Source organism: Mugil cephalus, chromosome 7 (assembly GCF_022458985.1).
Source record: "Mugil cephalus isolate CIBA_MC_2020 chromosome 7, CIBA_Mcephalus_1.1, whole genome shotgun sequence".
NCBI classification, from domain to species: Eukaryota; Metazoa; Chordata; class Actinopteri; order Mugiliformes; family Mugilidae; genus Mugil; species Mugil cephalus.
Genome location: NC_061776.1, coordinates 23,702,930 through 23,729,432, shown reverse-complemented (window position 1 = coordinate 23,729,432; position 26,503 = coordinate 23,702,930). Strand labels below are relative to the sequence as shown.

At 40.5% G+C, this 26,503-nt stretch overlaps 1 protein-coding gene across 4 annotated transcripts in view; it reads left to right on the top strand.

The window, feature by feature from the left end:
* Nucleotides 1-26,503, top strand: part of slc6a9 (solute carrier family 6 member 9) — a 77,928-nt gene that overhangs the window by 37,549 nt on the left and 13,876 nt on the right. For 3 of the 4 annotated variants that reach the window (XM_047589157.1, XM_047589158.1, XM_047589156.1), the window contains 3 exons: nt 20,879-21,035; nt 24,305-24,436; nt 25,001-25,277. In XM_047589157.1, coding sequence (XP_047445113.1) covers nt 20,879-21,035; nt 24,305-24,436; nt 25,001-25,277 — 566 coding nt within the window. Of the gene's footprint in view, nt 1-8,965; nt 9,081-20,878; nt 21,036-24,304; nt 24,437-25,000; nt 25,278-26,503 lie in introns of those variants that run through there. The other variant, XM_047589159.1, reaches the window with a different exon arrangement.

The window sequence follows — 26,503 nt, the reverse complement described above, 5'->3', positions numbered from 1 at the left end:
ACTCACATACGTTCTCAGTACGTCGTAGATTGTCCAGGACGGATGTTAATGGTGGGTCCGTCCTTTTAAAACATGCTCACAGAACTCTGAATGAACTTCATTCAGATGAGAACAAAGCTCACAGTAAATCATAAAGTCAGACTTCTGTTTTAAAGCAGTCTGTTCTTTTAAATAAGTTTTTTTTTTTTTTTTTTTTTTTTTTAAATGAAGCCCTTGGTGTCCAGCAATCCATTTGTGCCACAAACATGTTTAATGTCTTTATCCTAACTGACGTTGCGTTATGGGTACGTAAGCAATTCCGTTTGCCTAGCAGGGGTTCTCCTTTCCATGAGGCCACAAATTGCTTTGAGAAACCAGTCGCCCTTCTCTGCTTTAAACTGAATTTGTTGGATGGATGCGTCTCAGCGGGACTTAAGAGCCTTTGTGCACCACAAAAATTGTCAAAATTCCGACCACCCTGGCCATGGCATGAACAACACACCGGTAGATGATGTTGATGACCAAATATACAGAACTATAACTGTAGCAGCCTCATAACTGAGAACGCCTATTACGTAAAGCCTTTTTTTCATAGTATTGTATTGAATTGATGCTGCTCTGTTTTTTTGATTGACAGAAATGTCTCTTTAAGTTTCTGCGCAGTTTTCCTTTTGCCGTTGCTTATTCCTTTGTAACGTTCCCTCAGTTGTAATGGATCTAATCAGGAGTTTTCGATAGAAATGTCTGTGGGTCGGTTATGACTGAGCTGATTGCCGTGGGTTGACTCAAGTGCAGACTGAGCTGATAAAGCTGATTGCCTGCGTGCGTGCACAGACCCACAGACAGCGTTAATTATGGAACCAAGTTCACAGCAGGGGAGCGAATGAGTGAAGCCTCCCAGAATGGCTTAACCTTACCTTGTCTTAAAACTTCGGCAATCTAGTTGGACGGTGTTATGGAAATCAGTCATGTAGATAAAATTGTGGCTTGCAAAAATGCTAATTTTCAAGCTTATATCAGGCTTTACTTTAAAGATGAATGACAGTTGATAATTAAGAAGGAACACAATTGTAGACTCCATAACTTTAACTGCAGCAACTATTTAATAGCATACAATAGTTACTAGAATGGAATTTAGGACCAAAGCAGTTTTTGTTTTGGGGGACGTCTAAGTATAATTGAGCAGTCATATCATATATTTGATATTTTTTTAGCTTTTTTCTAAATCTTTACTCACATGGTCGATCCATGGGTTCTACTGTTACTATCTTGAAATACTTATACAATTTCTAAAATCACCCATTATCCTGTCTCGAAACTAGCATGGCTGTCAAGTTCTGATAAAAAAACGCGTTCCTTTATTTCCCCCGTCATTACATGGGTCACATCCTCCCTCACAGCGGCAGGCCGGCCTCGCCATGTTGGGACAATAGTCTGAGGTCATGTGTGATTTTTATGGCATGCTTGACTAATAATTGGAGTAATAAGGAGTTCAGATGGATCTGCTAATTGCTAAGTGAGCGCTGGTGATTGACTTTGACGTCCTTTCACTGAAATAAAGGATCGGACAGCGTTTCCATGTCCAGGCTGACGCTCTGATTGCCCTGCCGTTTCTTTGACATCGTGTGGTTTCAGGAAATTATTCACTATTTCATTACTTAGTTGTTCACATATTCGACTTTTGAAAGCTGTGTTCGTGTTAACTGCGCTCTTAACAATCTTTACATACCATGGAGATCACACTATCAAGCGCTGGCTCTCTTCTGATCACTACTAGTCTGAAATAACCGGAACTTAAAGACATCTAAAAGCTTAAATAACTGACCTAAATTATTTGCGTTGTTTAAAAGCAGATTTTCTAGATCACGGGGTGCCATGCCAAGAAGCTAATGAGGCCTGCTGTTTAGAAAAGAACAAATTCTTCTACTGTAGAGGCATTCATCCACAGCGCTGTTGCATCCTGACACCTACCTTTTTGCACACAGACATATTTAGCCTGTCTGCCCTGCAGGCTGTCATGGTTTCAGTGCCAGGTTTGCAGATTAAAATAACTCTGTTTAGTTTAAAAATCATGAATAGAGATTTTGCTTGATTTTTTTTTCTTTTTTCAGCAGCAAGCTTGAAAGGATGAAATACCCACTATCAGGAAAGTGCTATAAAACTTGGGGAACGGAACCAACTGTCAAACGCATATTTGTTTTATTTATAATGTTACGTTGGCTACTGATATACAGTTCATCACGTTACATTTAGCGTAGGGTTAAGCCAGCAGGGGCCCACACACACACACACACACACTCTCTCTTACACTCTACCCATCTGGGGGCAGGTGTTGCAGTTTATGGAGCGTAATTGCAAAGTCGCTGTGTTTACTCTCTGCACCAAAGCTTAGCAAGCGAGGGAACAGACACATGTGGAAAAGAGAAAAGAGAGACAGAAATATATATATAGATAGAGTGTGTGTTGTGGTGTGTGTGCGGAGGTAGGGGGGGTCGCGGCCCTTCTCCATCTCCCTGTGGTGGATCTAACGTTCGGGCTCCCTCTGACTTCACTAAGTTGAGCTTCCGGGCTCACAGCTGCCTTGCAGAAGCACATATACTAAACAACACACAGCAAACTGATGATACGTGCATGGTTGGGTGGATGAATGGCCTAATGAGTGATGGAAGGAGGGAAATGTGTTTGACCTGCTTTGTGCATATGTAAGATCAATTATTTGATAGTATTTTTATTTCTTTACCTCTATACATCTTCAGTGTTGCCCGTGTAGAAATGCAAAGTCCACTGGATTGTTTTTAACAGCCATGCGCTGTGCTTTCAGTTTGACTCATGACAAATGTGCTCTGTCGGAAACAAAGTGCTGAAGGTTTCAGGTTTCTGCAGCAGCTTTGTGTAATAGTCAGCGTGTGTGCACGACAGTATTTGAAGCTCTGGGATTGGATGTTTCTTTCTGAAAGGCTCCTTGAAAAGGATAGTTGACTTTTCCCTGAATGTAATTAAGATTAGATAAAATAGGATTAGATAAACCTTGCATTTATCCCACAGTGGGTAAATATATGTATACGTAAGTATCATATACGATATTAATAAATACATCTAATATCCAAGGGTGATAGATATGTAGTAGATATGTAGTAGTAGTGTCATCACTGTCCACACTTGCACTTTCTATAAGTAAGACCTTCTTTGCACTTCTGATCATATGTGAACTGTATTTCATTGCCTCTGTACCTGCAGTCTACAAATTAAAGTTGAATTTAATCTAATTTGGTCAAATCCTGTGGTTCAGTTAATTGGTGCAAATGAACAGACAGGGTTCTCTCCATCCGGTCCCAACAGGATAAATCTAATGCTGCTCCGTGTTAAATTCCTTAACTGTTCTCTTGTGGAAACAATATATGTCTCAGTCCTGGATTAGTTTTCTTGCTCCAGCGCTATGTTTTTAATAATCCTGAATTGCAATGTAAGGATACATTTGACTGTCATCAACTATGCTAATATATATAAAAAGCTTTGTGTTATTCCCTCCTTCAGAAGTAATAAAGACTTGTATGAGATCTGTGCTATTATCATATTTGACCATTCAACATCGTTCTCATATATGTAACATTAATCCTTTCACTTTTAACTTAAAAACATTTATTTTTTTTGTAATTAAGGTTTAATCTGGATATTCCACGTCAGTGATACAGTGTGGCAGGACTTCAGAACACTCCATTACAAATTTCTGGTACAAATTTAATAAAAAATGTTACCTTTAAAAAACACTGTAAGTATATTCCTGTGCAGGTTCATATCTAAGGCCATGTAAGGCTTGTATTCTTTCCAAAGCTAATTACCTTCTTATTTAGTTTTACTGAACATGCATAGTGGTTGTCACCCCTGCTGTGTGCTTCTCCGTGTGTATAATCATTTAAATTTACCTTGTAATAGCCAAATAGCTTAACGGAAATAATTTAAAAAAATTGTGGGGTTAATTCCAAATGCTAAAATGACAGGGTTTCAGGAGTAGGCTGGGAGCAAGAGGGAAAGGGGAGACTGTCTTTGACCTGGGTTAAAGAGGTCAGCCCTTGAGGCGGCTCAACGCTAATGATTTTGTCCTAGAACTTACCACAGTGAAAGCATCCATTTACAGAGCACTGTCGATTTTTACCTCATTTTCTGTTCCTGTCGTGAAAGCATAAAATGGAGGGGGTATCCGGATTGACAAAGCAATCACAAAAAGATTAGAGGTTACTCTACAAATTAGAGGTTAGTCATACATTACTTGGACCTCATGCTCCCTTATTCACCAGCAGCTCCACCTCCTCCACCATTTTTAATTTTTACAGGGTAAGTGAGAAAAATGCATATATGGTAAGGTCACACTGTCAGCCTCCTCAGGCCAGAACACCCTGTTGAAGAATGTGGGGGTCATGGCAAGGGTGGACTGCCAATAGCCTTTGGTGCCATATGGCAGCGTTTTCCAAACTTGGGTCTTTGGCTATTTGTATTGCCTTTGACTGACATGGCAGGCCTTTATAGTGTTGATTTCAGGCTCAAGGAAAAAACAAATCGAGGGAGGCACCCACAGTCAGAAAGAAACCCAAATATGTTTGTGTCTAAATCAGTGAGTTGCGTTCTAAATAACAAAAGTTATATTTGCCTCAATCCAGGTCATGTGCACAAAGATACTCCTAGTACAGATTTGCTTCAGGTGCCCTTGACCATTGACTGGAACACAATGACCTGCCCACCCGGTTATTCAGGTTCCTGGAAGTCTTTGCTACACATAGAACGAACTGGAGCGTTGCGCTGAGTTCAGATCAGTCTTTCTCTGTGAAAATGGCAGTAAGCCACTTCAGACTGAGACTAGTGAAGTGCTACAGTGCAGCGCTGGCACTGCAGGAAATTAGTATGGAAGGTCATTGTCACCACATGGTATAAACTGAAGCTTCTAACTGAAATGAACCGACAGTGCAGTTTATATTTATAATGCATCAAGTCACACTCACTCAGCATGGGAAATATTGGTTTGCCTTTGGCTCACTTTTGTCACAGCTGATCTTACAATTATACTCAGTAAATCTTGAAGTTATTCAAGAGTTACGGCATTTAAACTGATTATTAAAAGTCCTATGATATATTTAAGTTTAGCTGACCCTGAAAGTGTGGATTTTTGACTGAAAGTTGACTACCAGTAGTGAAAGAGTCTTGTGGCAATACTACGCTGAAGCAAGAGCAGTCCTGCTGAGTAGACAGTCTTTAATGCACGTTTTGTGTTCACACTACTGAAGGAATGGGATAAAATGCGTCCCGGGCCACCTCCACATGTGGTCTAAGATCAAATGACTTGCATCCTGGGCGTATTTCCACCTGTTCAGTTGACCACTTGCAGTCTTATCACTCAAATGACCAGGTCTGAACAGGTCCTGAGTCACACAGTAAGCAGGTAAGAAGCAAGATACTGACCAAACAGTGCCCAGTCTTATACTTAAGATACATTTTGGGCTCATACATGTTTGGATGTATTTGTTAGTAACATTACTGTTGGTAACATTATTATGGGCCTGTTCAGACCAATCTGTTGAGAACCAATCTGGGTAGTCTGATTGACCAGCTTTAGGTACGTGTGTTCAGACATGGCACTGAATGTGTGTCTTCAAATTAGTCTCCAGATACTTGAAGTTATTATTTACCTATCACCATCCTGAAGTTAGTTAGACCTGCACAAAACTCTGATTATAACCCCAACTCTGACAGTTTTCATACGTAATACCATAATCTCCAGCAACAAAGGAAAATAAAGACATCTGTGATTGAGGCAATAGTAACTTCTTATTCATCAACATCACCGCATCAATAATTAACCAAATCCCCACAATCACACTCATGTGTTCATATTAAATACTTTCATTTATATATTTTTCCTTAGATTTTTTTTTTATCATTTAGTTAGTTTACTTTGTGGCTGTTGTCTAACGTTAGGTCAGTTGAAACTGACCTAATTTTAGACAACAGCTACAAAGAGCATAGGCACAATCTGAACAATCCATATGCTACATAGTACAGTACAGAGTGCTTTTGAACCCCCTCACAGGTAAGAGATCGAGGTGATGCTCACAAGCAAAGAGTTCAGCAAAACCTGGCATTTAGAAGACGAGGGGCAGAGGGACGGGGGCAGAGTCTTGTCCATTTTTAGTCTGAACTGAAGGATTGCATTACAGGTAGTATGTAATACATGGTTAATATAGGATGTTTTATAAATTGTGAACCAGCTAAAGCTACTTTGTAGTCAAGAATACAAAAACATAGGTGGAAACCAGTGTAATAATAACGGAAGACTTGTCAGCTGTGGCAGCTTTTGTGTGGACGGCTATCTTTCTAATTCTCTTTATTGTAAATGTACACGTGCAGGCATTGACTGAAGTGATCTAGTTTGCAGTTGTTTACTGAAAGCTGCACTTGCTTATAATCCTGCATTAAATTAGAGCGAGCTGCCCGCATGTGGATGAACCAGTCAGCAATAAAGATTGTGTTAGAAATATTAAGATAGAAGATAGCATCAGTGCAACAATCCATGCTTGTCAGCATGTCATTTATCAGTTATATACTGCTCTGATCAGGATTCTTCACATTTACATTGCACTGTGCTGCAACTTTTTGAAAGAAGGAAAAGTTAAAGCAAACCCCTAAAATGAGGTGAGCAGAAAAGGCTGATGAGGCTTATTCATCAGCTTTGTCATGGATTTGTAGGAAGCAAAAACCAGCGGAGAAAAGAGCTGATGATGAAGTTCATTGAGGCAGCATGTTCACCGTGTTAGCAGGGAAATACGGGAGGGGGTGTTTGGGGGCTGATAATGCTCGCTGAGGCCACATGTGTGTGTTTGAGTGTGTGCACACTCTTGTTGAAGCAGCATACTGCTGTGTAGTGCGAGGATTGAGGGCAAATCCACAGAGATGAGGCTTGTTAATGCTGCCTCAAGTGAAGGGCGCTAGAACAATAACGAAAAACAAGGCAAACAGAAGGAAGAGCACTAAAGCAAATAAATGTCAGCAACTCATCCCTCACAGTGACAGCCATAGTGCTTTAAACAAACTGGCCAAAATAAGAAAATGATGCCATTGGTTCATTAAATAACTAGGGCCACTCCAGGAGAGAAACTGGTGACAGGATAAAACTCATTGACTTGAAACTCGTTAACCACTGATCAAACTGAGGGATTTTCTCTCTTAACTTTTAATATGAGACAAATAACATGTCAGAACTTCAGAAACTGGAATGTGAAGGATAAAATCTGGTCGTTAAAGCAAGAGTCGTTTAAACTTAGGGTCGTTGGGTTCGAGCCGCATGATGGGTGACACTGTTTTAGGGGGCAATGCGGAATAGTAGCTAGAGAAGCAACTGAACTGCTACTTGGGTGCTGTACAACTGGGAGCCCACTGGCCTTGCCTGGAATGCTCTTCCTACTATGGACTGCCCACATTTAATGCTCTTTTATTTTGAAAATATATGAACATATCCTGTCTCTTGGTTGTTAAGCCCAAATGTGTGTTATCATATCCCTATTCTACCCCTTACATAAGTTCCTCGTTATAAAAGACTATTTTGTACTAAACCATGCTGGTAATAAGGCAGATATGAATTCATAAATACTCGATAATATTTATTATAATGGATGCCACCCAGGCTGCATGCACAATTTGATTAATGACCTGGTTCCATGTCTTTTTTTTCCCCGAGCCACCAGTCAGAATGCAAATATATTCTTGACAAATTACTCAATATGCTGTTTTGTGAACTGCTCGATCAATCAACTATGATCATTTTACCACCACGATCGACAAAGCAAACAAACAAACAACAAAATAGATTGGAATTTTCTGTTTTTCTGTGGAAAAATTGGAGCTTGAACCCGGTATTCACAGACCATTTGCTCACAATGCTGGCATCACCAGACGACATCTCTGCGCTTTTGTATGAAGATATTTGCACTTGTGGTATGTGTTTGTGCGTGGGTGAGTGAGTGAGTGAGTGAGTGAGTGAGTGAGTGAGTGAGTGAGTGAGTGAGTGAGTGAGTGAGTGAGTGAGTGAGTGAGCGGGAGGCGGTGCGGGGGTGGGAGGGATGCAGGTGAACAGCTTGCGAGGGCCAACAGTTCCGCGGGCCAGTCTTGCGCATCACTTGACAGCCATACCCGATGAAGGCCTATGCACAAATGAACTTGTTAAGCAAATGAGCGAACAAGCGAGGGAGGGCGGAAGGGAGTGGGTCTTTTTGCACATGGCTACAGCAGCTCCTGTTAGACCTGTCTGCTTGTCTGCACTTATAAGCCATATCTGCCTCTCACCCCTCTGTCTCAGACTCTTTCCTCCGTCTCTGCCTTTCTGTCACACTCACAGAGCTCTCTGCATCCCCCTCTATTTTAGTCTGCCTCTTCCCATCTCGGTCCTTCACTCACTCTCATGTAATACCATTGTTTTATTAGAGAACAACCTATTTCTGAATTGGATTAGGAGATTATCTCCGCAGCGCTTTGACGGGGTACTGTCATCCCACACCGGCAGACAATGAACTGTAAAAGAGAACAGATTGGGCCTCTGCATCGAATTTAAATACTTCCCAAAATGTAATGACACATCCATGGTATCTACACGACTCTGTCATGTGACTGAAATACTCAACATCCGGTGAAAAAAAAAGGACTCAGTGATGTTCTCAGGCAGTTTGTCTTGAAATAAACATTTTAGACAATAGTACTGGTGCACATGTATGTACACCCATAGGATAATCCTGCACACTGTGAACACCACGTCTCCACACTCTAACTGTGTAGTTAGGTTACGTTTGATTTTTAACAGAAAATGTCCAACCTTAACCTTTGCCCTCACCACACCATACCCTCCTTGGACCCTCTTAATCACACCCCCGCTTTCTTACAAAGTGGGGGTGTGGTTATCTCCCCTACTTCTTACCCTGGGTGAGACATTTCAGGATTACGGCCTGGGTAAGTTTAGTGTTCACAGAGATAGAGAAGTTGGTCAGCCACCAGGCTACTGGGACTATCCAAGGGGCTGGTGCTGCTTTTGTATAAAGTACTTAGTCATGGAAATGTATCTCAAGGTAAGGAGCTGATAACACCGTCTGGATCTATCTATTTATGTATCTATGCAAACCAAGTGTTTAATGAAACCATGGTGGCTCTAATTTATGAACCATGGATTTCACCGGATACCTTGGACCTCTGAGTTTGAATGCAGTTTTATTTCACGGACCATTTAGTAGGTGACAGACGTACCTGTTGTTTTCACATCTCTCTTGTTTGATCTGTTGACCAGATCTGCAAGTTTGCATTAGATATTGTGCATGAAACACAGAAAGAGTATTGTAGGTCTGGCGTCACAATTGATCTCAAAATAGACCTGTGGTCAGATTTCACTACCCTATGAGAAGACGTGTAGAAATGTGGCCAAACAAGGAGTAGCAGGACTGGCCCTTAGACAGTTCAGGTGTTAATTTGCATAGCAAGTGAAACCCCCTAATACATAAAGAGATCAAACATTTGGAGTCAGAGATGAATGCTCATTCAAGAGATTCAGATGCATCCGTGGTCCGTGTGTTGGATGTGTTTGGATTGGCTATAAACTTCTAACCTCTGTCAGCGAATCACAAAGACAAACGACACATTAGAAGGCAATGCTTTCTAGATGGGTACACTTGGAAGTTGGGCAAACAGCCTGATGGAAATGGGGAAATAATGGTTCGAGCTTCTGGGCTGTCTCATCTCATCCCATTTGGTTGCACACACTGAAAGTGAAAGAATTCGGTGTGTGGATAAGCACATTGCGCTTCACAGAATTATTTCAGACACCATTTTTTCTTACCTGTTAAAAGACTAAGTTCACTTACCCTTGGTCCATTTTTTCTGTCTCCAGTGAATTCTGATGTTGTACTTTCTAGTTACACCAGAAGTCTAACCCTCTTAAGCATTTAGGCAGGAACATTTCTGATTAGAACTTATCAAATTATCAAATAATGTGAACTTCTGCTAAGCAACCAGTATTGCTTACAAACTTTCTCATCTACTTTATGTTTGCCTTGACAATGAAAAGGTTTACGACAAGGATCATGCCATTTGAAGTGTTGGAATACATCTAGAGCCCTTCGGTTTTGCACAAATCAACCAAATGTAACTCAATGTAAATATACAAGATGGAGGTTACATTATTTGTCGCAATGAAGGCAATAAATTACCACCAAGCTTTATTAAGTTGTTATTTATTTACTAGTTTACTGATTACTGATTTACTAGCCTTATCAGTACTGTGCTTAATTCCATCGTGGGGTTTTCTTAGAATCTGTGCATCCAACACATATGTTGCAGTTGAAGACAGTTGCAAATAGCTGTAGCTCAGCACTTTAAGTTGTTTTCTCAGTTTGAAGTGTGAACTGGAGATTCCTGACTTGCTGACAGACCCTAAATATATGTAGTGATGTGACCTGTGAGCGACCCCAAGCTTCTGGGCGGCCATCTATCCCACCCTTCATCTGACAGCACTCGACTTACTCTCGTCCTCCTCCTCCTCTCTCCTGCTCCTGACACCCCCTGCATTGGTTTCAATTAATCAGCCGTGGAGCGGAATTTATTCAGTCCCTGCCCAATGGGATCCTTTGGTATGTGGCCCCAATGGTAGCAGGTTGAGAAGCCACGGTCCACACCGTCTTTAGGCCTATTACTCTCACCTCACAGCCCACTCATAAAGAGAGCTTTGAGCGGCCTGTTTTTGGGGGGATCCGGTGGGCTTTTTGTCCCATAATAGCCGAGTGGATTCAGTCAGCGCAGACATGTTTACTAAACTCTGCATAGGTGGAGCAAGGGACATTACGTGTGCCACAAAGAATAACTGGGGGTAGGGAAAGTCTACAAAATGATAACATGTTGTTTTGCCTGTCTCAGGGGAAAGATCAGAGAAGTTATCCTGTGCTAATTGGTTTGTTTTCCATAAAGTACTAGAACAGGCTTATGCAAAAGAATGATTTAAAGGCTTTTCCACTTCCTAGTTGCAAGCTGCATATTTGCGTAACCGGGATTTAAATATAAAAGAAGACTAAGTGAAATGGAATGGAAGACATGGCTCTGACATGAATCACTGAGCGCTTGTGTCCTGACGAGGCGTTAAATGGGCAGTATTCATGTGAGGGGAAATGCTGAACCTGTCTTTAAATCCTTTTATTTTGTCTTGACATTAAAGTACTGGACACTTTTATATTTCCCATTTTTGACAGGTTCTTTGGTTTTCTCTGGGAGTGACATGCTTGATGGAGTACTTCTCTAATTTCAACTTTGTTGTTGAAGTCCAAGACTCACGCATGCTTTATTGTGAAGAAAGTAGACATCAAACAGCTTTGGTTTTTACCTTTATTAAGACTCTAAGCAGGGCTTCGGGAGTTCGTTGTGATCTGGAGTTTTTAGTATAACACATAGGCTGCTGCTGAATTCTCAAACGTTAAATCGCTAATAGTAGTTGTGTATATTCTTCTTTTGTGCAGAAGATAGTTTATTACACACAAGATCAGACCCAACCAGGTTTCAACCACAACCACTTTTTTAGGTACAATCTTAATATACAGTTTATTTGGTAACACTTTCTATGAAGGTTGTATTTATAATGCCCTATGAATGCACTCATAATGTTTTATAAGGTGTCTATAAAGCATTATAATGGTCATTATTACCATCTATACATATTCACGAGTCGTCATAACCAACTTCATGATGCATTATGACAACTGGTTATGAATGATTATAATTTTAATCTGAATAGTGCGTTATAAATATGTCAATATCTGCCTACTCACTTGTTAGTTTTATGATGCATCATAACTACTTCGCTTTGCTAAATGTGCATAGTGATGCATAATGAGTTTTGACTTCGCCTATAGTGCTTTATATCTGTAGTTATAAGTATATGTAATAAAGTTGTAATAATGTATACATCTCCCTACAGCACACTGTTATAAACAGCTATGCAATATCATAAGTGCTATTTGTCAGCGCTAAGTAAAGTGACAAGAATATGACACTATTATTAACAGATATAAGTTACTATGAGTAATTAAAAGGTGCAATGAACTAAGTCCTGAGTCTGGCATCTTTACCCCATATGCACAATGTTAATATCAAAGGTGTTATTTGTCAGCTTTAGTAAATTAGTGCAAATGAGGTGTTGTGGATATAAGACTATTATAAACAAATATGAGGCGCAATGAAATGAGAGCCTGGACAGTAAAGACAAAAGGAATGCATTTAGTTCACTTTATTTTCATTTAAACCAACACACATAATCAGAATGATTATCAGTGCTCTGAGCACATTGCACAAACACATGAAACAGGCCACAAAAGAGCACGGCGTGGTCCTAGCGATGTGGCTCTTGAAAGTGCCTTTGGGTTGGTGAGGTGATTCAGGGTCAGAGGTCAGGGGATGGTTTGACAGCAACTACAAGAAGAACAGAGGCAAATCTTTAGTGCTCTAGTTGGGTTTGTTTTTAATGCAGGTTTGATTGAAAACACATAAGTAGATCACGTTTTTTTGTTTAAAGCAGGCTAATGAGACATTGTGTTACCGCATATCATGCAGGCAGCGCAGATTACCCGTAGGTGGCTTAAGCTAGCTACACGAAAGTTACCAGGCACGGCTAGTTTTAACTCACAAGTTAGATCGTTTTCATATTCTTGCGTTTAATGATTGAAACCATTCGAAATCATTGCTTTATTACGTAAACGATGTACTTCATGTAATCAATGTAAGGCATTAGCTCACAAAACATTAGCAGGACAGAGAGACAACATACCTGTCCTGGAGAGGACTCAGCGGAGAAAGGAAAGAAAAGCCGCTTTACGACTAGTACATACAGTCAATGCTTTGCGACAGTGGGAGGAGCTGGGGACGGAGGTGGGTGGGGTCTGAGGTCAGGGGTCATGGACTAAGGAATGACATTTCTACAATAATAATAATATAAATAAAAACGATATTAAAATAATATCTGACGGCATTCAATAAATGCGGACATTTCTAGCGATCCTGTATAAGAACCGATAAACAAATAACCATTAATTTTTTTCGAATCTCAAAGTGCCGAATCTTGCAGCAAAATTGTCGTTACATTAAAAACCGAAATAAGATCATTACAAATCTAGTCTAAATGAAATAAAATCAAACCTCTTTATTGCGCAGTGTCACATTGACAGTCATCCTCATAGCACGAAATAACTTCCAATTGAAATACATCAGTTTGAAATTCGTTTCGAGCGGCATGAAAATTTGAGGAAAATCGGCAGGCACCAAACAATAGATTAATTTTCGTGACAGTTTCACATCCACTGTTAGACCGGGTTGGCATTTAATTTATACAGGATCGCTAGAAATGTCCGCATTTATTGAATGCCGTCAGATGTTATTTTAATATCGTTTTTATTTATATTATTATTATTGTAGAAATGTCATTCTTTAGTCCATGGCCCCTGACCCCTCACCCCACCCACCCACCTCCGTCCCCAGCTCCTCCCACTGTCGTAAAGCATTGACCGCGGGTTTTCTGCTCTTTCTCCGCTGAGTCCTCTCCAGGACAGGTAGGTTGTCTCTCTGTCCTGCTAGTGTTTTGTGAGCTAATGCCTTACTTAGTTTACATGAAGCACATCGTTTACATATTAAAGCAATGATTTCGAATGGTTTCAATCATTAAACGCAAGAATATGAAAACGATCTAACTTGTGAGGGAAAACTAGCCGTGTCTGGTAACTTTCGTGTAGCTAGCTTAAGCCACCTACGGGTAATCTGCGCTGCCTGCATGATATGCGGTAACACAATGTCTCATTAGGCTGCTTTAAACAAAAAAACGCGATCTACTTATGTGTTTTCAATCAAACCTGCATTAAAAACAAACCCAACTAGAGCACTAAAGATTTGCCTCTGTTCTTCTTGTAGTTGCTGTCAAACCATCCCCTGACCTCTGACCCTGAATCACCTCACCAACCCAAAGGCACTTTTAAGAGCCACATCTCTAGGACCACGCCGTGCCACTTTTGTGGCCTGTTTCATGTGTTTCATGTGTTTGTGTAATGTGCTCAGAGCACTGATAATCATTCTGATTATGTGTGTTGGTTTAAATGAAAATAAAGTGAACTAAATGCATTCCTTTTGTCTTTACTGTCCAGGCTCTCATTTCATTGCGCCTCATATTTGTTTATAATAGTCTTATATCCACAACACCTCATTTGCACTAATTTACCTAAAGCTGACAAATAACACCTATGATGTTAACATTGTGCATATGGGGTAAAGATGCCAGACTCAGGACTTAGTTCATTGCACCTTTTAATTACTCATAGTAACTTATATCTGTTAATAATAGTGTCACATTCTTGTCACTTTACTTAGCGCTGACAAATAGCACTTATGATATTGCATAGCTCTTTATAACAGTGTGCTGTAGGGAGATGTATACATTATTATAACTTTATTACATATACTTATAACTACAGATATAAAGCACTATAGGCGAAGTCAAAACTCATTATGCATCACTATACACATTTAGCAAAGCAAAGTAGTTATGATGCATTATAAACTAACAAGTGAGTAGGCAGATATTGACATATTTATAATGCACTATTCAGATTAAAATTATAATCATTCATAACCAGTTGTCATAATGCATCATGAAGTTGGTTATGATGACTTGTGAATATGTATAGATGGGAATAATGACCATTATAATGCTTTATAAGACACCTTATAAAACATTATGAGTGCATTCATAGGGCATTATAAATACAACCTTCATAGAAAGTGTTACCGTTTATTTAAAGACTGTAGACCCACATATTGTCTGTACCGATAAGATATTTTCTGCATCTCAGTCTTGCATTTTCCTTTTTCATTCTTTTCTCCTTCGCAGCTTCCCATCATCACATATCTGCCAGTCCCTTTATGCCAAGAGTGACGGGATATCAAATTCTGACCCTCATGAATGTTTCTCTTATTTTTGTTCTTCAGAAGACAAAGGAAAAAGAAAGACTGAAACATATACAATCACACATGAGGCACATGAGCAATGGCTTCTAATAGATATTTATAGCTGTAATCCCTTGCTTTTTATAGTGATATGCTATTTGGTGTGCTTCCATTTTATTCTGGTGACTGCGGCTGCATCTTCACGCGTTAATATGCACATAAACGCAACAAAAACACAGGCTCCACCATATATGAAAAACGTGTGGATATGGGTGAACTCTTTGTCCTGACTTGGAGGCTTTGTATGAAGTAGATTTCATTCTCACCTGTGTGCATGTGTTTGGTTGAAAATATGTTAAATGACACAGAATGACAGGATACTAGGTGGAAATGTCTTTGACAAATCACACTTTTTATATAACTAAATCCCTCTTCACACACACACACACACACACACACACACACACACACACAAAAACGATATGTAAAATATACCTGCGAGGATATATGTTAAGAAGAAAATGAATTGCTTAAACAAGCAACTCTTTCGTTTTGTTAATATAAACTTGCATACGTGCACAAGAGACAGCTTCCTCTGAGAGAAGGTGAGAGCAGCGAGTTGTCAGTAAAATGCCATCGCTCTGTAGGAGGTATTTCTTAATAAAATTCTTTCAGACAGGAAATGACATGCACAGTAAGCAGTTGCACGATATTAACAAATCACATTCTGTGGGAGAGATTATCAGGCCTTGGCAGAGCCACTCTACTGACTGCATCCTTGCTACGATTGCATGAGGAGTTTTCGAAATAAGAAAAGCTCTAGTACGTACTAGTACGTTCAGTCTGCAGGTACACACTCTCATAAATGATTTTGTGTGTGTGTGTTTTTTACAGAAGACAGAGGGAAAGTAACCAAAGCGTGTGCGTTTCCATAAGCTGAGAGCGATTGTGTTTGTCTTGCTCCACTCCAATGGGCAGTATCTCTTACAGACTTGTCTGCACCTGTCAGGAGGCATTGGTTTGAGAGGTTTGTGCCGCTGCCTGTCAGAATGGTCCGGTGTGTGTATGTAAATGCTCTTGTGAAACTGTGTGCATGTCCCGTAGGGCTGTGTGTCAGTTTACAAAGCTGAAGTGCTTTCTTTGGGGCTGTGAGAGGACGGAGGATGAGCAGCAGCGGAAGCAGCATCGGGCCGAAAAATACACCTGGGATAAAACTGATTTACTGCTGCAACAAAACCCGTTTTGTGAAATTCATTTCATGTTGTATTTATGAGCATTTGAGAAAATAATGAGGTTGTGATTTTCTACAACAAAGAAATATTAACACAAGTTATTACTAATGCACAAAGTATGTACTTGTTGTCATTGGGCATATCTGTCGGAGCAGCAAGAATGTTAGAGCTCAAGGGAAACTCAGGATTATTCATTCATCTTCCCTACCTACAAACAGGAGAGCACTTATTCACTTCACATTACACCTGCAGACCTTTGTAGAGTGACGCGTTTTGGGGTAATTCGCACTGATCCCACCTTATGTCACTTAAAGTCTGAGCCGACACACCGCAGATCAGTGGTCCTCTTCGCATCTGCATTTTTGACACTGAGCTGGCAGTCTTTTCTAGATCAGCTTAGCAGAGTGAAGAGTAAGGCACCCATATTTTGTCAGCTACCATTTGATACGCGGTCGGACTCAGACCTGCGAAATTGTAATCACGGAAAAGTGAGTTGCTGTTAGCACAGATAGACTGTTTGTGCTGAATATCCATTAAGAATATAATGAGACACAAGCTAATCAAAAACAAAGCAATTATTATTTGATTTCTGCGCCTGCCCAGATAAACACAACCCAATCTATCTGCCTTATCTTTTTTTTTTATCTGGTGCAGAGCTGCCAGCTAATCAGTTCTCAGCAGTCTATTAGCATAATGCAGCGCGATGCAACTTATTTGCAGATACAGGTTGCCCCTCTCAGCACTCTTAAACATTGTCATTTGACAGTGAATGACAGCGTCTCACACAGTTCGTATCAAAGGTCATGTCACTGGATTCAAGCCATTTGTGTCCAAGTTCCCTTTTATGCAGCTTTAGATGAAATATTCTGCTGGTTTTATGCAATTTTGGCATATCTCCACTATATTTTGGTGACTTGTTTTGTGAACCTGGATCTTTAGACTAAATTAAACACTTCTTAGCTGCAGATCTGTACTTGAAATGGCCACTAGATAGGGAAAAACCATTGTGCATGTAAAATTTGAGCTTCTAATTTAGTTTCACTAAATTCTTTTGACATAAATTATTTTTATGTTCCACAAAGAGCGCACAACTTCTTTATAAATCAGGCTTATATATTGTTTACCTATTGCCATTTTCAGTCATAAATGATGCAATTGTAGATCCAAGGACCAAGATTTTGATGTGTTGAAAACTTACACGTACCAGGCATAAGATTATGACCACCTTCCTAATATTGTGTTGGTCCCCCTTTTGCTGCCAAAACACCTCTGACTCTTCAGAGAATGGACATGTGCCTTCTGACGGTGTCCTGTGGTGTGGGGTGGTGGTGCCTGGTCTGGTCTGGTCTAGGTGGGTGGTACATGTCTAAGCAACGTCCACATGGATGCTAGCTCTGGACGTTTCCCAGCAGAACATTGCATTGTCACAAGATTTTATTAGCTTCTCCTGTCAGCAGTTGCAATTTTGTGGCTGATTGGTGCATGCTAGTACAAGTATTGCTGTTTCTGTAAACTGACCATCTTTGCTGTCTTGAGAAATTATTCTGCTATTGTTTTGGCTTCAGTATGACATTCCCATCCTCAGATTTGCCAACAAAGCATAGATTGGCTTGTTTGTGTTTCTGATTAGTGATGCAGCAATTTGTAACGTGAGAACCCTTCCTGTCACTCATCTCGCATGTTTCACGTAGCAAATGCAAACACAGTATTTCCTATTATTGCACAAGGATGCACAGTTATTTTAACTGCGACGTGACACCATTTAAGACCTGCATGTAAGCAGATCTGTGTAATACTGATCCAGAAGCCCTTAGTCCCATAATCAGTAGGACCTCCAGTGGGTCTGTCTAATTGGCTTTTTAGTACATTTAGTAAGGGTAATTTTTATTTCTGTAGCAGCAACAGCAATGACACTCGAAAGAGACCTTGGAAAAAAAAGTTGTGAACTAAAAAGAAGGAGAAGGGGGGGGGGCATGTGTGGTCTTATGTAAAGCCCAGATGGTCCCACTGAAGCACGTGATGGAGAAATGGATGAGTTGAGGGTTATGGTAAGAGGAGTCTGTCTGTCTGACTGACCAGAGGGTCCCGGGAGCCAACCCCACAGGCTACAACACCTGGGCAGAGAGAGACAGACATTGAGGTCAGTCAAGGAAAAGAAGGATGACATGAAAAACACAAAGTCCTGCCTTCAATGAGAGTTCAGCCAATAGATGGCGAGATACTGCTCTGATTCCTGCTGGGATTTTAGCCTGTGGGTAGATATTACTGGAACCTTGATCCCTAAAAAGTCAAATAAGCATGTTAAATAACTTTTTATTTACTTTATTATTTTTTTGAGTGTACCCATTCTTCTTCTGCCCTAGTTTGTACAAAGCTCATTGGACGGATATATAGACAAACTCATGGAACTGGAGTTACATTGAGTAAACACTAGTATTATTTTTTCAAATATTCTTTTAATTTCCTACAAAATCCCTAACTACGGAATGTGGACACTTGAGGGTCACATCCTTTTCACATTCTTTTTATGTTTCTAGTACAGACTAGGTGAGCAAAGAATCAGAGGTATTTCGAGTAAATATTCTTGATTATTTTTATGGGGAAGTTGAGGTTTACCAGTCTAATTACTGTCACACAAAGACAACAGCTAGTCTGACTTTGTCCTGACTGTGGTTACAAATAAATAATCTGAATGTCAACATCACCAATGTTCCTCAATTTTTCTTATTGTATATTACACAAAATGTTAAATTATATCTGCTGATGTTGTGTAGGGTTTGTGACTTTGGAACTTTATATATTTAGCCTGCTGGTAACTGAACAAATGCAACCAATAGATGTGCAAAATTATATATATATAGTATGAAAAGGTCACGTCTGTTTAATAAAGTGGCTGATCTTCAGTGGAGACTCATCTCGGCTAATTAGCCTCCTAATGGGCACAGATTTTCTATTCTTACATTAATGATTCATTCCGGTTCAGTCCAGTGGAGCTAAAAGAAAAATCCAGAGTTCATGAATTCTATATTCAACTGTTTGAACGAGCCTAACACAGTGGCTGCTTTTGACAGTTAAAAAAAAAAACAAAAAAAAACTCAAAATTCACTGACTCCACATACCTGAGTGTGTGTCTGTCAGGTTGAGTTTTGGAGACTGGACAGCAAAGATTCAGATCCATTGCTATTCCCAACATGTCCTTTTTCTGGTTGTGGACTTGAGCACGACCTGTCAACCTGCGTGTTCATGCATGTGTGTGTGTGTCTTCTGAAAGCCAGCACCTGGTTGCTGATAGGAAAGTCAGATGTACAAGATGTACAGCTGAGCTGAACGTGAACACACACAGCTGCACACTGTCTCCGGCTCTTCTTTCCCTTCCAAAGTCAACTCCGGGCGGAGGTAGGACCCGCTGCGATCACTGCCTCTCCGCTGGGGGTTTCTCCCCATACACGGCTGTGACCGTGGTTTCACTCTGAGCGGGGAGGGGAGCATCTTCTCCCCAACAAATCTTGTGTTTGCTGATCTTCCTGTTTGCCCCACCTGCAGCCTTAAGCCCTGCACAAAGAAACAAAGAAAGGTCATGGATGCTGGACGAACACTCTTTGTTTTGCCCTCCTAACATGCAAGCACAGCCAGACTCAAAGACAAACTACAGAGCTCTGGGGAAAATATGGCAGCTGTTAACTCAATGTGGTTGTTGCTGTTTTGCTGTCTGTTCTTTTTTTTTTTTTTTTTTTTTTGGTGATGAACAACATGTCTCACTTGGTCTCAGAAGCAAGGAGCGGAAGTCTATGATGTTTCAGGGTGTGTGAGTCCACAGGGCTTGGTGTCACGCAGCCATTTCATAGAATTAGAACAAAATAAACTCCAACATTAAACAACAATAAACATTCTCAAACTTCAGTACTTTGACTTTTATGGTATGCTATTGGTAAAGCTGTCTTAAAGCGGAAAGCTGTGCAAGACTTGCGGCATGATTTACACTTTTAAGGACTGTAACTTTCAGCAACTTTCCCGTAACTTAATGACGGCCGGCAGAGTCAGGTATCTTTGCTTGTGTTCACAGTTTACTCATAACGCGTACTAATAATCGGTAAGCAGTATTTATTTTTCACAAGTGCCTTCATGTGTGCCCACAAACACACACACAGACAGACACAGCTGAGGTTAAAGAGGAGGTCAGGAGAGAGGGACCATCTGATGCCAGCAGATGGAGGGAGGGAGGGAAGGAGGGAGGGAGGAGAAGCTGGATAATCAGGACAACAAGACCAAATGGTTGTCGGCTGTTCTCAAGGCACTGATTTCGCTTTGCATCCTGTCTGCTCCAGTGCGTCCACCTTATGCTAAAGTTTGGGGTAGAGAAGTATTTTATAGAATATATCCAGTATGATGAATAATTCATCTCCACATGCACACGCAGGATGTTACCGCCTCTGCGTGATTCTTATAGAAATAATACTTTAAATACACCGAAGATTAGAATCTAAGGAGAGAAAGTCTCTGGAGATGCTTTTCTCTGACACAGCATCCACTTCTGATTTGTACTCGTGAATGAGGTGTTTCTGTGCCGTCTCCGGACCTGCTGCAGCAGCACTATCTCAGGAACACACTCGCATTCCTGTCACCTGAAGTCACCCCTGTCTCTTTCTCTCTTGCCTTTTTTTTTTTGTTTGTAGAACGGAGCAGTTCCAGGAGAGCCAGTGAAGAAGGATGAAAACTCCCGGAGAGGGAACTGGGGCAACCAGATTGAATTTGTCCTCACCAGTGTGGGCTACGCTGTGGGCCTGGGCAACGTCTGGAGGTTCCCCTACCTCTGCTACAGGAATGGAGGAGGTACGATGTGGAGCACAGCTGTTTTCTTTTGATATATAAGTGCTAGTAACATAATATGTAAATGAAGGACAGTGTATTTACTAAAATATTTCGACGTATGTACATTATGTACATTTGAAAAAAGCATGTAACATACACAAGGACAATGAAATATTCTTACGATGGCACAGACCAACCAGTGTGATTAGCTGATAACCATGGAAATGTGTGACGGTAGTGGAAAAGATTAGGGATGAAATCGTGTCTCTGGGTCCAGTGATGCTACATTTAATATTTAAGCAGTCCAGTTCCATGAGTCTGTGGAAAGTGGCAAACAGTGGAACTGTTTTGGCTGAACTCAGACCCCAGTACAGACACAGTCATGGTATTTAAAATGGAGAGAAATAGGGTGTGCAAACCTGTAGACCATTTATGTAAGCAAGGAATTAACTAGTTGCAGTATTCCACAAACTATTTGCGAATTGGTAGGGGTGTAACCGTACCAGAAAGCTGGGAAAATCCAACTGAAATTCCATGATCCTCAATACAAAAACCAAATGAATGTACTTCGGCATAAACTATTTTATTTCAAGAGCTGCTGCACACATGCTGTACTAACACTCAAAAACCACTGTTAGATTTCCAAAGGCTTGTGGCCTACTAACGCTGTGAGAAGCATCTAGCTCTTGCAATGACCTATTGCTACACTGAAGCAACAAGTGCAGCTGTCGCAATTCCCAAAGAATGAAAATAAGACTTCAGGCGATGTTAAAACATTTTCATAATCCTCTCATCTACGGCTGTCAGAATCGTGACGTTTTAATATCCTAAAACAAACATTGTCAAACATTTCTTTAAATTCTTGTTTTCAAAACAAATTACACAAATGCATTTCGTTAACAATAGTGTATACATCAACATATGAATAAGAAAATATTCATATTTAATATCTATTTACATTTCTTATTAGTTATTGGGGTTGCTTTGAGACAACCAGAACAAATTTCTCCCTCAGGGTTCATTAAGTCACTTTTGCATACAAATTAAGTAGAAGAAGTAAAAGGCAGTGCAATTATTTGGGCTTATCTTAGTATATAATAATAACTGTGATCAGATAATAGTTTAGACAGATTAAGATGTCTGTCTTCAAGCCACTGAAATAAGTTTTTATTCATACTGTTCTGTGACAGAGACTCTACATTCCCATTATGTATGTTGCATACGGCTCTGCACTTTATGCCCTTCAGGTCAAAGTGAGTGTTTTTGTTTGTAACTTAAATGCAAGGAAGTAATGGAACTTTCAAAAAGAGACAAGAAAAATCCATGATATTGAACGAGCAGCTCAATAAAGATAACACATCGCACAAACATGTGTGTATGCACATTTACTAAATGCCTCAGTAGGGATGAACGTGATGGGTGTAACGGCACTCCTTACCATACATGAACAGAATCGTAAAATAAGACTTTTAGTCGTGGCATAGTTACAACCTTAGACTAATGGAAGATGAAAAGCCTGGATTGACACTGATTATTGACTCAATATTAAATTTAAAATAAATGTCAGCTCGGCGTACAGGACTGTAAAGATGCACTTGTCTTACTAAATAACAGCCATCAAGCATTCAGGGCAGCCAAAGCGATTTGAGATGGAGCAGGTTATTTTAAAGGACGGAGGACTGTAGTCAGAGAATTGTGGTATCAGGTGTGACCGTGTCAATGGTAAATGGTTTACATGGCTCAGGGGTCAGGTAAAGGGGCCCTTAGCCCCAGAATTTTGTTAGTCAGGTCAAGGCTGTCTGTCACTGTTTGTTCACAAACTTTTGGTTTTCTACAGTATATCTTGTCCCTGGTCATCGACTCAAGATATCACTATACACAACACTTATGTGTTATTCCCCCCTGAAGTCTCAGCAGACCTGTTGCTACACCTTCATTTGCAGCCCCCATTTCTCATGTTATATAAGCACACTCACAGCAGCTGTCTACACCAGCAGCAACGGCTCACACGTCATGTGCATAACTTCACTCCAAAGCATGTTTTTACCCATCATGTTTTGCGTAACTACATCATTGTTTATTGGGCTGTGAGCGATGTCAGAATACGTCTGAGCGCACAGAAAGGGTCCAGGTGCTGCTGCTGCCGCCGTGCTGCTGACGTGGTACTGGATTCACAGCCAAGATCTGGATTAAACAAACGGAAGTGTGTTCTAAATACTCTTGTATCTTGTTTCGAAATTGTAGTAGAAAACTACCAAAGCACGGGCAGCCAGTTTGGTCAAGGCCCCCTCAATCCAGTGATTCAGATAATTTCCTTGGCATTGCTCCCACGTTCGTATGTTTATGCTGCAAATATTTGCATTAGGGTCAGTATATATAGGAAACCTACTCTGCCATGCAAGAACTAATGTGCTGTATGCAGGCCATACATTAGCTCACTCAGAGGCGCAGATAGGGAGAGCTGAGCTTTAGCAATAACATAGTGGTGTTGTACAGCATCAGCTGGTAGCACCAACTTAGTTAGCATAATGACAATCTTACGAAATGAGACGTATAGTGAGACATTCCCTTTAGATGACAGTCTGCCTCTGACTCTGAACCACCAGAGAGTTGCTGCACCACTAAACAGCCTCAGCTGGACATTTGACCTCTCTGCACACTCATGGGAGATTACTGTGACACATGATGTTCATGTTGTTCTTGTTATTCAGTTTTTTTTGTTGTTTTTCTTTTGAGCCCATCATACATGTCTAAGTCATGTAGTGTGGGTTTGGTTTGACACAAACGTATCGTGCCATTTTCTTCCGTTCAAAATCATTCCTCATTTTATGCACAGTGCGTATGCGCTTTCTAATTTCACTAACGCTTTTAATGATAGCTTGCGGTGCATTTCACCCTTGCATCTTGTAGTTGTGGATAATACCTTCATGGAGTGCATCGACTAGACATGCTTGATTTCTTTTGTCTGTTGGTGTCTGTGGAACTGGCATCTCTGCATTCACGGAGCTGTGCAGTAGTAATTATCTTTCTTAGATAACTGAGTAGGAGAGAACTGGCATGTTGAAAGCCTCCCGAGTTCCTATATTTTTGCCAGGAATAACACAAAAGTGCTTCAAAACAATGATTTACACTACAACTAGGGCTTCTAGCACTTCTAGAATATAATAATTTTTTATTATTGAGTTCATTATTTGGTTTGTGTGGGCCATTATATGTCAATACTGTTGATGTTCAACTGGTCTGGATCACAGACAGTGACAGTGATTGCATTTTGCTTCTGTCTCTTCCAGGTGCCTTCATGCTGCCATATTTTATCATGCTGGTGTTCTGCGGCATCCCTCTCTTCTTCCTCGAGCTTTCCTTTGGTCAGTTTGCCAGCCAGGGCTGTCTTGGAGTCTGGAAGATCAGCCCTATGTTCAAAGGTCAGCGTGTGTACTTGTACAACTATCATTATGAGATCCATTTTGAGTTTTTTGAGTGATAATTTTGGGGAAATAAGGATATTGGGTCTCACTTTCTTGCACCCTGTCCAAAGGCTGGTCTGGTTTTATAGAGTTAAATCCAAAATACAAGTTGAAACAAGGGCAGCTAGACTTGTAGGATCTCTTGAAGACAATTACCACTCATCTAAGTAGCTTCTCCAGTTCTAAAAGACTGAAGAAGGAGTTGGGGTTTAAATAGGATCATCTGTGGGTGTCCTCTTGGAACTTGTATGACTAGGAATTGTTAACCACCTACAATTTATCTTAAGTTAAAGCCTGGGTTAGGTTTAGAGTTAGGGTTTAGGCTAGAGTTAAGACAGCCATAGCCATTATTGTTGTTGTCCACACACAAATCAGAAAAGGGTAAATACTACTATTTTAAGTGTGCAGACTCTTACATACAGTATCTGTGATGCATCATGCACTCAGCCTGAGGCTTATTTCCTTCCTTATGTTCTTTATCTCTCTTTTTGTTTTCTCACCCATATCCATTTATCTCTTCAGGTGTGGGCTACGGCATGATGGTGGTGTCCACCTACATTGGGATCTATTACAATGTGGTCATTTGCATTGCCTTCTACTACTTTTTTAAGTCTATGACAAACCTTCTTCCGTGGACCTACTGCGGCAACCACTGGAACACACCAGACTGCTCCGGGGTTGTTAACCCCAGTCAACAGTTCAACGCTAGCCTGGCAAATGCCACCACCAGCCTGGCAGTAGGCGTGAACGAGGTTGTCAACCGGACCAAGAGGACGAGCCCCAGCGAAGAGTATTGGAAGTAAGAACTGGGCCTTGGTTCACACTCATGGTGCATTGGTCACAATTATTTTGAACATGCAAACTGTGTGCTAACATTTACGAGGTTTTATGTTTTAATGTTTTAATAGACTAGCACTGGACATGTGCATAACATGTGTTTGAAGTGTGTCACATTAAAATGCAGTGAATCATTTAAGTTTTGTCATGCAACACTTATTCATGTAATACATTTTGTTTTGTCAAGTTATACAAGTAACCTCCTTGGACTCAGCCTTGTAGGCCTTGGTTGACATGGAGACCAAATTTGACTTTCACATGTAAGATAAGATTACCTCAAAAACGCCCCCTGTTTGCATTCAAACATTTGAACTGGATTAAACTGGAGTGAGGTGCAGCAGCGTTTGAGCAGTGTGGGACGGCGTCATCAGAAGTGGTGTGCACAAAAGTTCCATCGAATGGTTTTAATCTGAAAGTATTATCAAAAACTTGGGTGAGGGCAGTTGTGATGTCCATGTTGTTTTTGTAGCACATTCATTTACACTATGTAAAAACAAGTCTGGGGACGTAAATAATAATATGATGCAAGAAATATTGGGATACTCTACCTGAGTCTCCACAATTCTCTTCACTGTAACGCTCCTGCCATTCCACATTTTGTTGTTATTGTCCAATATCCTCAACTACAGCAAGTATATAGAGAAAAAGTTACTTTTTTATTATTTTAACACCAAAGTATCAGTTCTTGTGGCATCTGCGACACATCACTTGTTTTTGCATAATGACCTGTGTTATATTATCATATAGTGTCTTTCCATTTTACCATAAATTATAACAATACAGGCCATTAAAGAGCTGGGTATTAGACTGTTGCTATCCGCTGACTCTGAGAAGCACCAGTCTAAGCAAAACGCCGCAGCTCCTACTCCAGGTGTTGTTGTGGGATCCCATTGTGTACACAGACCAACAGGCATGTACTGTACGTAACCTCTGTAGAGTAATCTTGGTTTGCTTTCTGGTCTCCTTCCAGTTAGTTCCACCATGGATTATCCAGTACAGCTACAATACCATCAACTAATAATACTCCAGAGTAAAACAACAAATGGATGTTTTTATGATCCCTAAAAGTAAAGGCTGCTTGTCCTGAGCCATTAAATCATGGATTATCAGACACTTGTTTATATCGACAGGGTCAAAGTTTAGATGGAGTCTGTGAGCTACTGTACCCTATGTCTGTAGGAGAAATAG